The sequence below is a fragment of the Apteryx mantelli genome, chromosome 1 (genome assembly GCF_036417845.1).
Source record: "Apteryx mantelli isolate bAptMan1 chromosome 1, bAptMan1.hap1, whole genome shotgun sequence".
NCBI lineage: Eukaryota > Metazoa > Chordata > Aves > Apterygiformes > Apterygidae > Apteryx > Apteryx mantelli.
In genome coordinates this window covers 74478606-74499447 of record NC_089978.1, presented here as the reverse complement: position 1 = coordinate 74499447, position 20842 = coordinate 74478606, and the positions used below count along the sequence as shown (strand labels likewise).

General features: G+C 37.6%; 1 protein-coding gene across 6 annotated transcripts in view; it reads right to left on the bottom strand.

Moving 5' to 3' along the window:
- Positions 1-268: 268 nt before the first annotated feature.
- The window catches only part of RGPD4 (RANBP2 like and GRIP domain containing 4), a 37273-nt gene continuing 16699 nt past the window's right edge, over positions 269-20842 (bottom strand). For 2 of the 6 annotated variants that reach the window (XM_067295190.1, XM_067295209.1), the window contains exons 16-30: positions 20450-20632; positions 20279-20362; positions 19755-19893; positions 19490-19587; positions 14383-18976; positions 13255-13332; positions 8806-8973; positions 7790-7882; positions 6654-6850; positions 5505-5736; positions 4844-4942; positions 4524-4669; positions 2717-2990; positions 2230-2564; positions 269-1156 (exon numbers count right to left, since the gene is read on the bottom strand). In XM_067295190.1, coding sequence (XP_067151291.1) covers positions 851-1156; positions 2230-2564; positions 2717-2990; positions 4524-4669; positions 4844-4942; positions 5505-5736; positions 6654-6850; positions 7790-7882; positions 8806-8973; positions 13255-13332; positions 14383-18976; positions 19490-19587; positions 19755-19893; positions 20279-20362; positions 20450-20632 — 7026 coding nt within the window. In that variant the 3' untranslated portion in view covers positions 269-850. Of the gene's footprint in view, positions 1157-2229; positions 2565-2716; positions 2991-4523; positions 4670-4843; positions 4943-5504; positions 5737-6653; positions 6851-7789; positions 7883-8805; positions 8974-12078; positions 12969-13254; positions 13333-14382; positions 18977-19489; positions 19588-19754; positions 19894-20278; positions 20363-20449; positions 20633-20842 lie in introns of those variants that run through there. The other 4 variants (XM_067295196.1, XM_067295201.1, XM_067295216.1 and 1 more) reach the window with 4 other exon arrangements.

The window sequence follows — 20842 nt, the reverse complement described above, 5'->3', positions numbered from 1 at the left end:
AGAGACATAAAATTTTAGAAAGGTAGGACAGCACAAGTTGTATGTACACTACGCTTATCCAGTTGTGTAATCAGGTCAGAAGAGTCTGCCACAGGAGACGGAACTATTAAGTGCACTGATCAGACAGGCCAGAGGGATCTCCTCCAGTTATTTGCAGCAATGCATCGTACTACAGTTTTTCCATATAACACTAAGTTCACTTGATGGTTTTCATTAAACTTTACAATTCATCATTTTAAATTATTTCCATGCACATAGAAACAGTGAGTTGAGAGTCTGAAAGTTTTATTTCTCTAGCAAATCTCAACAATGAAATCCTGTGTTAAAGACTGCACATAAGAACTGTTCACTAGATTTCAGATATTGAAATGCTATTCACAGACTTCAAACAGCAAAAACAGCATTTATGTGCCAGCTGCCTCAGCTTTCTTTTTGCATATCAGAATAAAAAGGAATGTTTTCAAAGGCCTACAGTTTACTAACCAGTAGTTAGTACCTAGGATTTCCATATTCAAAAATAGAAACGTATGAGCAGGAAGCCAAATTAGGCAAGTTTTCTACAAACTGAAGTGAAGACACAACAGTTACTTTAACAAGACTAAGATTTAATTTTTAAAATTTAACATTTAATACAAATATGTCAGGATAACACAAGTACACCTGAAATATGCCAGTGTCTGAACTTTTATTTAACATGCAAAAAAAAATCAGTTACAACACAAAAAACAACTGTAAGCTGTAATTTTACATTTATACATCAGAAGTGTCCATTTTGAGAAGTTGAAATAGTCTATAACATCTAAATACAGATTTATACCACTAGAACATCTGTATACTCAAACCAATAATTCTATATTTGCCCACAGTCTGTAATGACAATTCTTCTGCTTACTAACCCTTTGGGAGAACCAAAGGATTCAATTTTTTTCACGACATCCATTCCATCTTTCACAAACCCAAATACGACATGTTTGAAGTCCAAGTGTTCTGCTTTTTTAAGTGTTATGAAGAATTGAGAATTGTTTTTATCCCGACCCCTATTTGCCATTGACAACAATCCAGGGCCAGTGTGTTTCACTTCAAAATTCTCATCTTCAAAGTCTCCTCCATAAATCGATCGTCCACCTGATCCATCATGGTTAGTTATATCACCTCCCTAAAAGAAAAACAAAAACAACCCCCCCCAACAACATTAACTCACAAGCCCCTAGACATCAACCAATAGCACAATTATATTCTCTTCCAAAGGTAAAGACTTTTCTTAAAAAAAACAAAAAACACCCACCACAGAAGTATAATTAATTCTTAATTTTCACAAGTATTGTATTTACTTGGATATAAGGTATCCCAGCTTCAACAACTTTGCTTGTAGGCGTTAAAGCAGTAGAGTGGGAAATTTAACCCTAACACAGCAGGATGTCTTCTCTTGTTCATTCCAAACACAGCATTTTATCTTCCTGCTCTGCACGGTGGCCATTTCTCTAGGCCTGCCTTTCTTACTACCTGCTTCCATCACTTAGCCCTGATAGCCGGGACCTGTAGTATCTTGTTCTTGTTTAGTCCCTGCAGGCACAGAACTGATCCAGGGTAAGCTACCACTGATGAACAATTCCCTGTTTCTGTGCAGGTGGCAGCTTTTACCACATTCCTGGGCAGATACTCTTGAAATACTGTCTGTTCAGGATGGCAGCTGCTGCTAATGAGCAGTATCTTGCCTTTCTGCAAGGCAGCAGGCATCTGGCTCCTTCTTATTTGACTACATGTATAAAGGTGACAATACAGGATATTGTATAGTAAAGGAAAGCCTCAATTCTAATGAAAAGCCTCTGTTTGTACCTGGGAAAAGTCTGAGCAAAAGCAAACTAATATTATTTTCATGTGACGTTAAAAGGTTACTTACGGTCAGGGGGCACAAGGTGCAGGAGTTCAGTTGTTTTAAGAAAGTCTACTCCTTATAGGATATGGAACACCCTGAAACTAGCTTAGACCCTAAATGAGCAAGCAAAGCTTTCTTATCAGAAACACACAAGTTTAAACAAATCATCAGTAGTAAAGGGCATGCTTCAGACTGAGGCTGTAACTAATCAAAAGACCAGATGCTTTGTTTATCCTGGTGACAAGTAGTGTGTGTGTGCAGGGGGGGGACAGGTGATAAATGATTTTTGAAGTGCCATTGTCAGTCAAGATGCATTGCATTCTCTCAAAGAAAACCAATCTTTTTTTGCTTACCTGACAAACAAAGTCAGTAACTATTCTGTGAAACCTGGAGTTCTTGAATCCAAATCCTTTCTCCCCTGTGCACAGGGCCCTAAAGTTTTCAGCAGTTCGAGGGACAATATCTGAAAACAGCTCCATGGTTATGTGTCCTAAAGGTTCATCATCAGCAGAAACCTCAAAATACACAACAGGGTTGGTGTCCTTTGACAATCCTGCTGCCAGAGACAGGTGTCCTTTCTGTAGTTCTGATAAATTTAGCTGGCATTCTTCAAATCTTCTCTTGAAGGAATTAGCCATTTCTTGGCTTTTAAATCTGACTGCAAGTTGTTCTACTTTTACTTCACCATCTGAAAACAAATCCCCAAACACGTTACTTTTGCTCTATTCAGCAGGGTCAAATAGCAATAGCTTTCATCTTATATAATCTCTAGGGCAAAACAAAACCACATAGACTACAGAAGACCTAGAAAGAGCTATAAAAGCCACCCGAACAACTTACCAGCATAATCCGTGGCTGTCCAAATTAAAGCATTGTTTGATGTATCTGAGGACACTAAATTCATTGCTTTGGTGATAACATGGTTTGCACAGACTTTAAGAACTTGGTCCCTTCTCATTAGGACTCTATAATATTTCTTCTGTGTGTGGAAGAGGATCTTTATCTCTCCAACACCACGCTCCTTCCACTGAGCAACTTCTCTGTCCCATCTGTAAAGTTTTGCCCTCTCTTTGAAGAGAATTTCTTCGTCTTCTTCTCCAGATTTTACCTCCACCTAGAAAGCAGCAGAAGAGAATACTTGGGCTTTTCCAGAGTCACTCTCACCAGCAATACACGTTTATTATTATTCTAACATATTACAGTAGAAAATTACCCAATGTTTTCCTTCCTCCAGTGATTTTGTACATGCAGTTCTATAGTCATATTCATCACATAAATGAAAAGGCTAGATTAGAGACACCACTTGGAAAATTTAATAGTCCAACAAATTCTAGTGTTTGAGATTAATTCTAGTACTGCAATATTTCTTCTCCATGCTGCACATGGTTTTTGGTTTGTTTTGGGGGGGGGGGGGGGATTTTTTTTAAACTATCAAGTGCTTTAGCAGATTTCCAAGGGAAGTTCCAGTTTGCTGATGACGTGCATGCTAACAAGCGAAGATAGAGTACTTGGCATTTCAGGTATTACCCCATTTGAACACTGGTTAAAGAACCTGATATTTGCATTCAAACAGGATAAATATCAATTGAGTATAACAAACCAAGGCTTAAGAGCTGCATCTCCTCCTAACTCTCTGTATGCATACTAATGGTCTCTAACATCCTTTAGTTAACCTATCTTCTACAGATATGAAAGACTTGAGAGAAGTGGAGAAATAAGCAACAAGCAGGCATTTGTGGAGGGAAGAGATGAGAAGGATGAATAGGAAAGGCATGGGGGCAGGGGGAGTCATAATAGGACAGATGAGCAAAGGCATATGAACTTTTGAAGAAAAGCATGGGTTCAAAGCATGTTACAAACTATCTCAGATTAGCTGTTCAAATTAAAGGACATTACATAGTATTTTGTATTTGTGCTCTATTGGTCTTTTTTAATAACTGCACTAATCTATAATCACATTCTTTATAGGAAGTCAAACTATATTCATGCAACCACCTCACTAATATTTTTAATGCTGTTGGGCATCCTAAGGCTTAATACCAAAACATGAACTACTGTGTTAAAACCCAGTGACAGTTATACAATGCTACCTTTGCCGTTTAAGTTTTCAAGGTTCTCCTACTTCTTGAAGATCTCTCTCTTATCAACTAACAAAGTTTCCTCATCCTTCAGGTGAGGTTAATTGCACTACATCTTTATTGCTTAGTGATTCTGGAACTGTCTCACCTAGATTAAAGTAAAAACTTCAAATTGGGATGGCTGTGACAGAACTGAATCCATAACAAATCAGCAATACAAACCCATAGGCGAGTTGTACTAATACTGACTCAGTTTTCCTCCCCTTTTTTCAAGTATGCTAGGATGAATCAGTTTAACTTTTACAACAGATATTTGTTTGCTCATTAACACAGAATCAAGGTATAAAACCTTGGAAGTTTTTATCACTAACCGGGGCACCAGACGCTCGCCAAGTGTTATGCTGTACTAAGGATTGAAAATAGCAAGTGTTTCTATATAGGCAGTGCAAGAAACACAGAACAAGCATGAAGAAGAGAAAGCAAAGTTAAGCAAATACATTTTTTTAAACTTGCTTTATTTGCAAATATGCTTATTTTAATGTCCTTTGATACTCTGGAAGTCCTCTTACCTCTGGTAAGGACACAATTGGCTCAAAGTGGATATCAGCACTATGTACAACCTCATCATCACTACCACCTTCATCTTCATCTGCTTTGTTGGCTGCCTGTACTCCAAATACAGTTGCTCCTGTATTCGCCCATTTGAAGTTTTTATCTACGATCAAGAGATTTACTTTTAAAATTTCTGTCCAAACACAAAACAAAACAAACCCCTACACAAACTTACAAAACTACTAACAATCAGCAGAAATTCAGTGCACAAAGGTATGAAGAAGAAGTATGAAGCAGAAGTCAAGCTGAGTGTCTGTCTTGAAACAGTTTAACTTACCTTTTGAGCCAAAAGCAAAATCTCCAGAGTTTTTGGAAGCCAGATCTGCAAATGACAAGCCTGAAACATTGCCGAAACCAAATGAGATGATTCTGTTCTCTACCAAAGAAGAAGGGAAAGTCAAAGGTTTTTCTTCCTTTCTTAATGAAAGTGTTTCTCATGTCATGTAGTCACAAGAATAAACTGGAGAGTCTCTACAGTATTTTTCCCTTCTAAGAAGTGCCAATTTAAGATTTGCGTACCTCTATCATCATAATGACAGTCATTTATCATGGTTTAAAAAAAAAGGGGGGGGCTCAAGAGAATCTGAGAGTTAGTCTCAGCACACTATTCTGTACAGAACTACACGTGGTATAAATGTGGCATTTAACCTTAAATAAATGAAAGAAAGTACACAGTGTATAAACTGTACAATGGGAAGTAGCAATCCTCTGTGGTAGTGTTATTTGAGAATGCACTAGAATTTGATGTATATATGCGTTTTTGTTCCCATTCAGTTTTACTTTTTGTACTAGATAGGCACTCATGCTTCTAATTCAGTAGTGATACTACTTCCGTTCACTAAAATAGCTATACTAGATTAATTTATCTACAAAATGCATACTTAAGCTCCTACCTCCCCCCCCCCAAAAAAGAAAACAGAACCACCTCTTGACTTTACCTTGTGTTGAGTCTGTGCAGTCTGAATCACTTTCTTTTTTAGTTGATAAATCTACAGGTTTGTCATCAGTTCCTGATAAAGTCTGTGATACTTGCACAGTTTCTGCGGTGGAATCTGGTTCTTCATGTTTAGCAGCTGACTGGACAAGTACTGCTGCCTCACTGGTTGATGGAGTAGATATTTCCTCCTTATAGGTACAGGCTAAGTCAGTTGAGCTTGTAACCTCATTCTCCTGAAATTCATAAAAAGCAAAGTAATCAGCAAATAAGCTAGAAGAGCTTAGTATTTGAACCACCTCCTCAGGAGACTAAGAATAGTCTTTAAAAACAAACGAACAACAACAACAAAACCACCCAAAAGAATATACCAAGCTATTCTCTGTTGCTGCCAATTTATTCATTCAACTACAACAGGAATACTGAAGTAAGATGGGAGTCTGAAAAACCATGATGGTGATTCTTTAAGTTCTCAAAAGACTCCCATTTTCCTGTAGCGTTCCCAGTTTTTCAGAATCACTAGCTACCTCATTTATCCAATATTTTGGGGAAACCTTTGAGGAAAAAAAGCTGTGTCCATGCAACTATATTGCCTAGTGAAAACACAGGTGGCAACTAAAGATCTGTTGAAATTCAGGTGGATTCAATTTGGAAACAACCAGAGATTATGGGCCTATACCATATACAATAAAACAGCCTCTTCAGTTTACAGAAAATAAAGTTAGGAGAAGAGAACAGCTGGAGAAAACCAAGAACAATCATTAAAAGCTTCGTTACTGAAGTTGCTTTCATTACACTTGGCACACATCGGACATTAACTTGACAGGGCCCTTGCAGTAGCACACTTTCAAAAAGCCCAAACTATTACTCTTTCTGAAAGCAATAACTCTCACATAAACATGCTGGGAGGGATTTTACTAGCCAAAGCAGTTTATACTTGATGAAGCAAGCTGTACCTCCTCTCTCTCTCCCTGAGAAACTTAAAATCTGAGCTTCAGTTCCAGCTTTGCCAAAGACTTGCTGCACAGCCATCAGTCACACAGTTCTTCCCTACCAGATATTTCAGTCCCCACAAGGTGAAAAGTACACACACGTATGACAAGCAAATGTACAAATTTAACAACAAAAATTTTAATAAAGATTTAGTTCATACTTTCATTTCTTGAATTTTAACTTCTGTCTGAAAGTCTTCTGGACTGTCATCCTCAGTATCGCTGCTAACACCACAGAAAAAGGTTGAAGGAAGCTGCAGAGCTTCTGCTTTAGCCTTTTCCTCAGGAGTTGGTTTCTTTTCCCAAACAATAACACATTCTCTTTCATTCTCCAATTCACTTTCTCCTGTGATGCCTACTGCAAAGAATAAGAATTAGTGGAAAATAGCTGGTAAAGCAGTTAGATACCGAAATAATTTTTGGCACCTACATTATACATAACCTAATGATACCAAGAACATCTTAAAGTAAGACTTCAACAACTTTTCAAATAGCACTGTTATTTAAATACCAGAAGTGAAAACTAGCTTATTTAACTTCACTCAGGGTGACTAGAATTGGAAAATCTCAGTTAACACTTGTTTTCTATTGCCATCAGGATACTTTCATGCAGTGATGAAGAGCTCAATCTGCAAGTACTATTACTAGCTTCCATCCAGGTTTGTATATTGAGGGAAGCAGAAATATGAGCAATCTTTCTAGTATGTAAAAGCACATATCCTCAAGAAGAAATTCCATTTATAAAAATATCTATCCAGACTTTGTTATGCAACACTGAAGTTTGAAGAATAGCCAAAGTAAACCCAAGCATGAGAGAAGCAAATCTGATCTTCTGTAGTTGCACTGTTACTATAAAAACACTGGATACAGTTCTCATTACATCTATTTTTAATAATACTAACTCATATGCTTAACATAAGCCTACTGACTATTGGAGATATTCACAGCTGTAGACATCAACTACTTTAGAGGCCCCGTTTTACATGTTTGAAAGCATCTTGCAAAGCTTGGCTTTACATATTCAGAAGCCAGCCAGAAGTCTCAAGGTAGCAAGACAGTTTGATGTTCTCGTTGAGAGGCCCTCCAAAACACAGCTTTCTTATTCAGGTACCAGTTATTGCTAGAGTAACAGTGCAACATACTGAGCTCAAAGTTACATTTTTAGTAGAAACTTTTCTGCTTCCAATATTAGTGTGTCTAAAAACTATCCAGAGAAACATCAAGTTAACCTCAAAGCCCAAGACTTATAGCTAAGTTTCAGTATAAGAAATTCTGACTATTGTGTTTTCAGACATACCTTTTGCAGGATCTTGCAGTTTTCCTTTCTCTTCTGGATCACTGGGATAGAGTCTTCCATTAAGTTTCTTAACAGCAGTTTCATAGTCTTCATCTTAAATACAGGAAACAAGTAAGTTGACAGGCACCCTCTAGGTACTATCAAATCTGTTAAGCCCATCAATCTCACAAGCCTAACAAGCACCCATGATTCTTGTTTATGTTTTAAGAGTTCCACAGTTCAACAAGTATGTTTTCATTTCCTATTCTGCTTTAACATACCACTGAATACTTTTCTCAGCCTAGGTTTTTATGATTGGGTGGCATAGAAAATATTCTTTGTTTAGAACCAAGTCATTTTATCAAGAGAACTATGAAACAAAATGGGGAAGGGAGACAGAACATACTACTATATAAAAATTGGCAAGCTTGTTGAATATTTGTGGAAGGGGGATAGTCCTCTCCCATTTCCTGTAGGATACAATGCTTTGGAAGTATTTCCATTTAACATTTGCTGCTGAAGATGTTAAGAGTAATTTAGTTACACAGAATAAGATGTGGTGCAAAACTATTTCCAGTTTTAACGTCAGGAATTCAGAAAGTTGCTTTAAAAAAGTTTATCTAGCAATTAGGAAAGTTGGGCATGTTCCTTTTTGATAACTTTACATATTAAATTAGAAAGAAAAGTATTGAAAAAGTGCCTCATATTTGACTCTAAAAAAGACTTATAGGGGTGTCTTGTTCAAATAAGAATCATCTCAAACATCTGATTTATTAGCCTTGCCTAACCAGCTACACTGGCAATATGAGCGTCAACACCCCAAAGGAGCCAATATATAACAAATTCCCTTTAGTCATTCCCTTTAGCCATTCTGAGTGTTGAAGACTTGAGTGTACATCTTTGGACTTAAGAAAGATGACAGTAATGTTATTCCCCATCAGTCCAAAAAATATTAAAGTGTCTATTTATAATAGCATTATACCCCCTCCCACCACGCACAATAAGGCAACACAAAGATCAATTTTGTCACTTCTTACCATCGTCCTCCTCGCTCACGTATCCAGGCTTATTCTTATAACAAAAAAATGTTGAAGGTAGCTTAAGAAAGTCAGCCAGAGCTCTCTGCTCAGCGGTAGGTGTTAACTCATAAACAAGTATAACCTCATCAGATGGAAAATCATCTTCTGACGCTTTCTTCTTCTCAGCTTTTACAAAAATTGAACAAGCATTAAAACCAAATAATTTCAGAACAGGCAATAACATTAACCCTACACTGCCATTATTACATAGGTGAATTTATTCTAAAGCAGTTATAAAAACACCTTCGGAGCTTACATATTTTATAGTCATCCACAAGAAACAAAAATCAAAGTCACAGAACGCTAAGACAGAGCATAGTAGAACTCTAATCTGCATATCAAACTACATCCTGTGTTATTCCCTTTAAAGGGTCTCGGACTGGAAACAAGGCCGCATCTTTATATTGCTAGGAGGATTACTTAAGTCCTTTCATCCAAATAAAATAGGACTATGAGAAGAGACATTGAGGTGTCATCTGCAGAGATGAACAGGCAAAATTCAGGCCTAAGTCTGATAAAAGAAAACCTGACATTGTTTACAGCAACATGTACTATTGAATTATAATTACTTTAAGTTTCAGAAGATATCAAACAGCAACTGAATAGGACTTATTTCAGATAATCTGTGGGAAATCTCAGCTTTTTACTAACTACTCTCCACTTATTGCCATAATAGCTGTTGCTGAAATTTCTAGTGGTTATACAAGTTAAAGCAGTTTAATTCCATCTTGTTGAAGCAACAAATATTTTCAGCCTATTTAACTAGCTTTTCCAGCATGACAAACACCACTATCAATTCTATTAAACAGCATTTTCTGCTGTCTCCTTCAACATGAAGTCATCCGTCCCACTTGCACTGAAGAAAACAGTACATAATCAAATGTAGTTACAGAAAGAGTTAAAGGTGAAAGCACAGCCTAGAGCAAATTGCAGAACAGCATATGGGCTATAAAAACAAGCAGACTACAGGCTCAAGACAGATTTGGAAATATAAAAATTTGTCATTATTATGAGAAAATGGAAGCAAAAAGGAAGGATGTATCAGTTTAAAGAATACGTATGGTACAGGGTTTTGTTTGAAGAGAGGTAATTGGGGGGGGGGTGTTACAGGTTTAAGACCAATTGGGTAGCTATTCATAAAAATTACCCCATAAGCATTACTCATGCACCAGCTGTTGTTAAAAACAGTTTGACTGCTTCAGTAAGTCAGATCATGTTTACATACTCCAGTACAGGTTTGAGTCAAATTAGTCAGCAGAATTTTAAAGGGGCTCTCAAGAGCTCAGTAAGTATTTTCTAGTGAAAAGAACAGTAAATTGTGGCACAGAGTAGCCAGTGGGAACCAGGCTACTATTCAGTTTCTGAGGAACATTTCCAACTTTCCTGTTCAGGTAGCTTGATGTTCACTATTGCAAAAGGAAGTGAGGACAGAAAGTAAGTTTAATGTTTACAGACATGCCCCTTGGTTCTCTGAAATCTGGCACACTAATACTTTTTTTTTTTTTTTTTAAGTAATTTTCCACCAATACCTTTTGGTAGAGTAAGATCAAAGCCATGTTAAAAGTGAAGTACTAGTTCTCAGTTTTAACAGAATTTTAAGTGTTCCCTCCCCCACCTTTGTCCCAGTTGATTGATTCTCCCTTTGATTAGAAATTAATCTTTTCAGGCTTTTAGATATTAGAGAAATTGGAGTAGCTCAAAGTCATCGCTAGCACAGTCTTCTACAGCCTTTTTGCTCACTTTGAGATCTCAATAGCTCTTCTGAGCCTGTATAAGGTAAACGCAGGATAAAATTCTTGAACAGCAGATTTCCAAATTCACATCATCACAACAGGCTACAGATGTTTCCACGTATTTTCTCAGGACCTCAGGCAAAAATCTTATCCATCATAGCTGATTTAAGAACTAGTGGCATAATCTAGTACAATTTTATGAAAGATTATACTTCAGAGATTTAGATAAGGTATCCTATATGCTGACATATGCTTTATTCATTCAGATTAGTTAAGCAAGTTTCTCAGGCTGAATAAATTTGCATCAGGTTCACCACAGAGGTTTAAGCATGGAGTATTTAGTCTTACAGACATTTAGGTTTTGTCAAAATTAACTTTCTTGAGTATTAAAGAATTTGCAACATATAGCCTCAACAAAAAGCAGTTCTTGCAAAATAAATGAGAGAGATGGTAGCACTATGAGCTTCCTTTAATCTGAGCTGTTTAAGGCTAGCCAGAAGACCCTGGCAACACCACAGGATATAATTCAGCATATTTGACAGACAGCACTCATAAAACATCCTCATGCAATCTGTTTAAGTAGACTTTATGCAAGCAGCTGAATTAAAAAAAAAAAAATTAAAGTCAGTTCAGATTAATCCATAGGTAGAGAAAGTTCTCCAAGTTGATCTAAATACTAAACTAATATCCTATTGTTCCAAACACCCACATGCAAAGTCTGAAAAGACCTCAGCAACAAAAAGATTACAGCATGTATTTGCCTAACAATATTAAGACTAAACAAGAAGTCGGGGTTAAAGCCCAAACACTCGTTCAGTTAAGTCAGTTTCTACCCATCCTCCTCAACCTTTTCTTATTCAAAAGCACTGCAATAAGCTTAGTTATATCTTCAGAGGTAGCCAAGAAAACAAAGAGCCATGCATACGTACAATCTGTTCTTAAAGACTGTTGGTTTTAAGATAATAGAACTTTCCACTCAGCACAAAAAAAAAAGTATATGGGAGGAATACAATTAAGAGAATACCATGCGCAACTATTCTTTTCACTAGTGTATTGTTTTTAATGCATGCAATTCATACAGTAACATGCAATTGACATGATTTAGAATCAGACTTGCAAAACACCTCTAAGCTAATGACTTGACCTAAAAAAACCTAAGTTGTTTTGCATGGAGGTGCAGAACTACTGTTTGAGGTTAGAATTTCTCGTGAAGGCTGCCCTTGCAAAATTCAGAAATTGCTCCCTGAAAGACATTCCCAAAAAGCTTAAGTTATTTGCGTGGGGTGGACTTGAAAAGCTAATTTAGAAAGGACTTCTCAAAGTCATTTGCTAGCAAGTCACTTTTGGCTCAAAACAAAGCAATCAAAAGCTAAACTGAAGACAGTTGGTATATTAGAAGATAATTACCAACTTTAACTACATAACAAAGTGTTAACCATATCCCAATTATCAGAGAAGAATAAAGAACAATCAAGTATCAAAAAGGAATATGATTTTTTACTTTTTCTGTATTAAAAAAAACTTGGTCTATTTGAGATAGCAACATTTTTATTGCATCTATGCATTAGCCCTTTCCCCCAAAACTGAATTAATGTTTCACTTCACAGTATGGGCATTCACAATGATTGAAATAAAACCAAACTGTATAAAGTTCATGTAAGATGACTAAATTAAAATCACCAGAAGTCAGGGATGCTTAAAATACAGAACATCTGAATTTAGATCAAGTACACAGAAGATGAATAGGAGTTCAGTGTCTAATACAAGTAGATTATCTAGAAATACTAAGTTGGGAAATAGTATTTGGAATGACATTTTTAATGATGTAAGACACCACTGTTAGAAGAATCACCTGACTTGTGCAGACTATAATAGAAACTTGGTTTTGAAAACGAAATTGCTGTTTAGGTTTACTACATAAATTGAGCATGCTTACAGCAAGTACACTTACAAGAAGCACTGTTCATAATGTCTCATAATATCATAAAACTATTACTGCTTATAGTTTGATTATATTTACAGGTTCCAAATGCAAACAAGTTGGTTACTCAGCAAAAGCCCTCTGACTAACTAAGGTGGAGCTCATGTTACATAGTCTCATAGCAAAGCAGCAGCTAAAGAATTGGCTTTCTCATCTTTGTGCTCTGTTTTTAAAAGGAACAAAGGTTAGCAGATTGATAATGAGGAAATGGAACTAAACATTTCCCACAGAGGTTAAATGCATCAAGGTGTTTCCTGGATAACCTGTGTCTTGAGATGTTCAAGCATACTTCATTGAAATGGAAGACCTCAGATGTTCAGAGATGTACTCTTTAAGATAACAGCAGTAGCATTTAGTCTCCTTAGAAAAGGGGAATTTTAGAGATCCAGTGTGCATATTCAGTAAAACTGCGAAGGACAAGTGCAAGGACAAGATCTTTAAATATCCACAGAAAATAAGGCAAACAAGCTGTAAGCTTAAACAAGGCCATCAATTGTGCTAACTCACATATTAAAGGCTAGAGACATTCTCTTAATAGACAAATGCACAAGTCAGACACAATTTCAAGTACTCTTTTCCAGCATGCATGTTAATTGTAAGGATTACTGAGCCAACTGCTTTACCACAGTTGAGTTACTGTCCATGCCTGGTAAAGAGTCATTTTATCACACATTCAGTGCAGTCTGTAAATACCTTTGCTATCAGGTTGCAAGGAAGGTGTGGTTGTCCAAAAGGCCATTGGATTAGACTTAAAAAGACTAAAATTAAATCCTAGAAAATAAATTGTGTGGATATAAGTGTTTACTTGGAATTTGAAAGGGGTAGAACACACTTACCTATGTTCTGGAAGCATTCCACAGTTACAGATCACAGCAGAAAATTTAATCTGCTAGCTCTATGTAAGCTTATCTAACTCATTTGAATAAACTGCATCTATCATTTTTTGACATCTCACTTTATTATGCTAGAGTTAATACACAGACAATTTGACTTGATAATTCTGAGTCTAATATCTAAATTAAAAATGATCACCTCGTTAAACAGTCCTGCACTGATAAGTAACACATCATGAAGACTTCAGTAAGAAGTACTCTACCATTGAAATGCTAGTAAATCACATTCTTCACACATTACAGCACATTACAGTGGTCATGTAGTAGCCACAACTTCTGCAAGCACATCATTTGGACAGAGTCAGACTGCGCAACTGAGGATGTAATCACATGATCTCTTTTGATCTCTTCAGGCTAAGAAAAGAGCCCAACATCCGGTGTGAGTTAAGTTACACCTCTGAAGTTGCAGAGGTCAATGACTTGAGACTTGAACATACCAAGCGTAGTATCAGAATACCCACCCATTCAATGAGGGGGATTACTCAAATTTCAGGTGAAGCACAGATATGCTGTTCGCACATTATACCATTTAAAGCAAGGTCCACTCATGAATAGTATCAATCTGACTACGTATTTAAACCCAAGAAAATGAATCCACAGCTGCTTCTTTAAGCACTTAAGGCTGAAATTCATATAGTGCACTTCACTTGTAGTTTCTACCTGAAATCTTCTGTTTCTCACTAATAAATCATACTGCATCCTGCAGCACACTGTTATGGTGGTTTGCTTGCTTATATGCAATAATTATGACTTAAAATGCACTTGAGTTGAAACTCTTGAGAAACTGCAAAAGGTAATGAGTATTTGCATTAAAATATTGAGTACCTATATATTACTGAGACAGCAAAAATGCAAAAGAGTTGCAGTAGAACAAAACTGCTTAATAAGTTGCATAGTTGAATCATTCAATGGTTAATTTAACACTCACCTTTTTCCAGAATTCTAAATGAGAAGTTAGAGGGTCCATCCTGTGTTGAAGTAGCCAAGTTGTCTGCCTTGCTGTCTAGCAGCTTTTGATGAGCACTATGGCTTTTCAGTGGTTCAGCTACCTCCGGTTCTTTCTGCGCTGTGTTCTGAGACACTGAAATATTGTCTTCACTTTTTTTTGGAGGATTAAAGCTGAAGCCAAAGAGGGAACCAGTAGCTGAAGTGTTTCCAAATGTGAATGTCTTTGACTTTTCATTACTGAAAATACTCTTGACAGACTCTGAGCCAAATACAAACTTTGGAGGAGAAACCACTGTTTTTGTTGGTGTTTCAGAAGTGCTTGACACCTCTGAGGCCTCTACAGTTGCATCGGAAGTATCATCATCATGGCTGAGGTCAGTTCTTTCTCTAGTAGTTTCTTCTAGTACAGCTACAGCAATTTTACCACATGGAGATTCTTTAGGTGTATTGGCACGGGAGGAAAGAGGCGTTATCAGCGTATCTCTCTCTTGGGCATGCTTTGCTTCATCAAAAATTTGCTTAAATGAGTCTGCAACATCTTGCAGTTTGAACCGCACAGCTAGAAGCTCTACCTTCCTTTCCCCATCTGCAAAGTCACATGCAGTCCATACCCATGCTCTATCAGTTCCTTTCATTTGTTGCATATTCATATCTGGCGTTATTCTATGATTGGCACAGAGTTTTAGTACCTGGTCCCTTCTCATTACTATACGCACTTGTTTGTTGTCATAGTTCTGTAATATCTTGATATCCCCAATACCTCTCTCTTTCCACTGATTAGCATCTTTGTCATATCTGTAGAGTTTAGCTCTGTGACTGAAGACAACTTGCTCATTTTCCTCACCACTGGTCACTTCCACAAGGTCAGGCAGAGGCACCACAGGTTCAAAGTACTGCCCATCTCTTTCCTCTTCTTGAGTAACATCAGAATCTTCATCTGTGCCTACAGATGTTCTGCTCTGGTTCTGTCTGGCAGGAGATTTGGAGGGACTCAAGGCAGATTTGAAACTGAAGTTAAAACCTGTGGTAGACTCTCCAAATCTAAACAGATTTTTCCTTACAGGGCTACTTGCAAGAGGCGATGCATATACAGAGCTACTTACACTGTCATCCAACGCTTCTTCACGCAAATCATAGTTATCCCATTCCAGAGTAGGTCCAGTACTTTCAGCATGCGGCTTTATAATTAGATCAGAAGCACTGCTGGCAGAAACAGAGTTTGCATTTTCTTCTTCTGTCAGCTTAGTTTTATCATCTGTCAGAAATGTTTTGAGATCTTTCAACCCACTCTTCATTTCTTCTGCTTTCTGTATAAGTTGAGCTGTCCTACCTGTATCAACAAGTTTATGTGGTGTCTGCAGTGGTATATCTAGTAGCAACCTCTGACATTCTTCAAACTTCTCTTTGAACTCCTCAGCCTGCTCTGGTGTCTTGAATTTTGCTGCCAGCTGCTCCAGCTTTGCATCACCATCAGAGAAGTCACTGGCCATCCACATCCATGCTTTGTCTGAGCCAGACAGTGGTTTCAAGTTCATTGTAGTTGTTATCCAGTGATTTGCACACACCTTCAGTACCTGCTCACGTCGCATTAATATTCTCACTTTGCCATTAACTTCATTTTTAAGAATCTTCAAGTTGCCCACCCCTCGTTCTTTCCACTGGCTTGTTTCTGGATCAAACCTGAATAGCTTTACTCTTTGCGAGTATAGCATCTTCTCATCTTCCTCTCCTGTAAATGGCTCTATTTTTTCAGGCATCTGAACTATAGGTTCAAAATGGATATCATCACTGTCCTCTGTCTTATACACATCATCATCCTTCTCACCAAGGTCAGAGGTGCTTGCTTTGTGATCCATTTTAGCAGTCTGTGTAGAAAACAGCTTTTCACCTGCACGTGAAAAGCCTTTGAAATCAGGGTCTTTTTTGCCAAATTGAAACCCTTCCCCAGGAGTATTTTTTGCAAGCTCAGCAAAAGTGAAAGTGCTGCTATTTTGCCCAAAAACAAAGTCACCTCTCTCCTTGTTTGCCGTTTCTTGAGGTTGGATGCTAGTTCCACTATCTGGAGGCAGCTCCTTTTTGTCTTTTTCATCAATGCTTTTTAAGAAGCCAGTTGCACACTCCTTGGATGGATCATCTTTCTTACTGGTATTTTTACTGGACTCCTGTATGCCAAATTTAAATCCACTTGCAGGCACTGGCATTGAAAAGCTAAATCCTTCCTTTGCAGTCTTAGCTTCACTATTGGAAGGAATCTGAAAAGTAAATGATGGTGTCTTGCCTTGCTCTGCATGACCAAACTTAAAGCTTTTTTCTAAGAAATCACACTTAAAACCTGTTCCTAACTGTCCTCCAGCAGGTTCAGATAATTTGCTTTTAAAGCCAGAAGTAGTAGTTGATGGAGCATCACCAGCAGGCTTACCAGATGGATTTGGTGCTTGGCAAGCTACACAGGCTGGAGAAGAGCTTTCATTTCTTACCAAACAAGTATTACAATCCCATTGCCCTTCCTTTTTAGTAAAAAGTCCTTCAAATCCATTCTTCTGTGGCTTACTTGCATCAGCAATGGAACCAACCCTGGGAGCAGGGGATGCCTGAACAGCTGGTGTAGGCACATTTGGTTGACTTTGAGAGTTAGGATTCTGACAAGCACAACAGTTTACATCATTAGCTTCATTTCGGACTAGACACACAGTGCAGTCCCACTGACCTTCCTTTTTAGAAAACGCAGCTCCCAAGTCATTTTGAATAGCCTTTGGAGCATCTCCTTGACCAAATTTAAAGGATTTTTGTTGAGTCGATACTGTTGCGTTATTTTTGCTTGGATTCTCACAGGCAACACATTTAGACGCAGTGGGCTTATTCCTTTCTAAACAGATGTTGCAGTCCCATTGGCCTTCCTTTTTAGCAAAAGCAGAAGCAAATTTGTCCTGCACAGTGTCACCACTGGCTTTGAAACTTGCAGCAGATTCAGCTAATGGGGTGCCATGTATTTCCTTGATATCTGGACTTGGAGTTTGGCATGATACACAATTCTTCACAGTTGCTTCATTTGGAACTAAGCATATTTTACATACCCATTGATCCTTCTTCTTCAGCGTAGACTGTTCAAACCCAGCAGAATAGGTTGGTGGGGCATCCTTTCCAAAGGAAAGAGTGGCAGGGGCAGACACTGTTGATGCAGTTGTAAAGCTGCCTTTGCTGTCAGGTTCACTACTCGCCCCATCTTTTGGCAACTGAAATCCAAAGTTCAGGGTCCCAGAAACCAATCTGCTAGACTCCCTGATGTCCTGATTTGTTGTTTCTCTTGCAGTCCCACTAGTCTGAGTCACAGAAGTGTCAACATTTGATCCTGAGGTCCTTAGAATATTCTGTGTCTCTTCAAATTTATTTTTGAAAACCATTGCTTCCTCTGGTGTTTTAAATCGAATTGCAAGCTGCTCAGGTTTTGGCATCTCATCTGCATAATCTAACGCATGCCATACAAATGACTTGTCTGACCCAGCATTTGGGGCTAATTTCATATCAGTATTTATGTAGTGATTTGCACAGATTTTCAATACTTGGTCCCGTCTCATTAAGAGACGAAATTTGCCAGATACTTTATGCCTCAATATTTTCACATTCCCTATACCCCTTTCTTTCCATTCTTTAGATTCTGCATCAAAACGGAAGAGCTTGGCTCTGTTGCAGAAGAATTCTTCTTCATCTTCTTCACCTGTCTTTACCTCAATCTTGTCAGGGAGTGGCACCACAGGATCAAAATGAGGACCATCATCATCCTCATCACCACCATGAGTGCTTCCTCCCTCTGTTTCATGACTTCTATTGGCCAAATCTGAATTTGGAGTACCAAATGCTGGCTTGCCTGGTTCCTGGAAACTAAACATATCACTCTTTTCAAAAACCAAGTTTTTGTGTGCATTTTGTCCCATGCTTTCTGTGAAAGAGATGCCTGGAATATGTTTATTGCCAAAATTGAAGACATTTCTTTGACTAGTTGCATGATCATGAACTGTCTTTTGTTCCACGTACCTATCATCTTGTAAAGGTTTATCAGATGTCAGAAGACCCAAGAGGCTTTCACTGCTGTTAAAAGCTGCATTACCAGGCTGTGTTGCAACCTGAGGAGAAGAAAAGGTGAAGTCTCCATCATTAGACTTGAAGTTGGTGTTGAATTTAAAAGTTGCTGACTGACTTGACTGCGCTGGTGTTGGCAGAGAGGGTTTTGCTCCTTCTGCTGTTACTGGCTGTCCAAATTTAGATTTCCCAAATTCTATCACTTTTGATTCTGCAGGCTTTAAAGTTGGAGGTGCAATTGAGGGCTTTGTAAAATAGCCTGGTTCAGGCAATGGTGGATTTGTGCTTGCCTGTGGAACACTGTAGTTGTAGTAATCATCACCCCCACGAGGAGAAATGAGTCCAGTAGCAGGAGAATCAAAACGCAAGGAGGTGCCATATATTTCTTGAGAAAACATACAAGCAGAAGTGTTTTGCAGAGGTGGTGTATGCATTGGTTGTTGATAAGCATATATGTGTTGCTGAGGTGTGAGTCGGTTCATGCTATAGACAGGAGCCTTAAGAACAAAACGGAACAAAAAATCCACAATTACTTACTTTATTATGGTAAACATACAGAGGGCAAGGTCATATTGTGCTAGATCCCCTACAATATAAATATGTACTCTTAAAAGCAGCATGTGTTTAATTTTTAGTTTAAGCCTTGAAGAGCATATGAACAAGCACTGAAGCAGGGGGGAGTTAAGAGATGCATGGATTTATTTATTTATAAAACAAACTCAAAACCCTCATTCTCTTCTTCAACACTACTTTGAGAAAAAGTATTAAGTGCTACCACACATACCTTACAGGGGACATCTATTAACACATTACAGACATTTTGTTGGTTGTTCCTCCCAAACCTTATATCTCAAAGTTTAGGCTGAAAAATCAATCACCATTTATCCCTAGCAGTCTCCAAGTTTAATAAATATTATTTAAAGAATTGCAATTACATCCAACTACATAGAGTTGAAAGTAGTAGATTTTATTAGGTCACTGAAAGTAGTTTAAGAGAAACTTGTCCTCACCTTTGTTGGTGTTACATTGGTTGCAGCTGTTCTGAGAAGATATTGAGAGTTATAGGCAGGTGACTGGCTATAATAAACAGATGGGCCAGTGGTAGCAACTAAAAGGAAGCGCAAGAAAACAGTTTATATGCAGCTTTTGTTTTTTGAACTCCTAATCAATCACAATTAAATTTTTAACTGAGAACTATTAAAACATTTCTGCAGTATCTAAACCGATTAACACATTTGAAAGTTAGTTTTAAATAAAAATTCAGCAACAACTTACCTGTTAATGGGGCTTCATGAAGATTTTGCGCTCTCTGATAACTATCTGACATTGTATCTGTTCCAAAGCTTTCGGAAGGCCATCGATGAGATGGTACATTTGAGTTGGAATTGTTAAGTTTCATTTCTTGCATCTCATTCTGAGAAGACAAGCACTCCAATTAAAATAGGATAATTGTGTATTTCATATATATTTGTCAAGAAACCATAAGCAGCAGTCTACTAAAAAAGACATTCAAGCTCTGCAAATCAAGAGGTAGCTGCTGGAATAATCCAAGATCTGCTCGTGCAATATGAAATACTAAGACTGTTCTAAAGCCGAAGTAAAAATTCAGAACCAAAGGGATAAGAACTCGAATCAGTTTTTAGGCAACACAATTTACAGACTGCTTACAGAAGATAATTCCACTGATTTAAACGGTAGTCTAGCAACGAAAAGGTAGCTGATACTAGTATCACAAAGTTCCTATTGTAACAAAAAGACCAACAGTTTTTCAATGACTATTGTGACAAACAATTATTCACCTTTAAAGCTTCTACTTGCTGACAGATCATTTGAAGTATAGATTTTTGATCTTCTGCCCACCGAGGGGGTGTTTTAGGAGAAAACTGGAAAAGAAAAAAAAAAGTTAGTTGAAACTTGTGACTTTTTAATCTAACATAACACTTATTTGAAATATTAGTTGGCTGATATACCTTATAGCTTTTAGTTGGTGATAGCGAGAACTTGGTTGGTGATGGAGTGGAATGTTTGATCTCTGAATCTACAGCTCGTGACAGATCACTTCTGAAGGCCGAACTTCCCTCTTCACCATTCTCTCCAAGTTCCTGGATCACTGTATCCAGCATTTCCTTAACAGTTTCTATAGACACTGGCAGCTAGAAAATTATTTGAACCACAAGTCATGGTTACAATTCTTCCTTAGTGCAGAAGAGACTACAATCTGAACTCTGGTTGAACAATTCACAATGCTTTCATTATGTAAATAGCTTTTTTTTTTCCTTCAGTAAAAACTTAAATCTGTTAAGATTAATGTAAAAATAACTCACACATGTTTTATTAATTCTTTTTGGAAATTATCAAGCTGT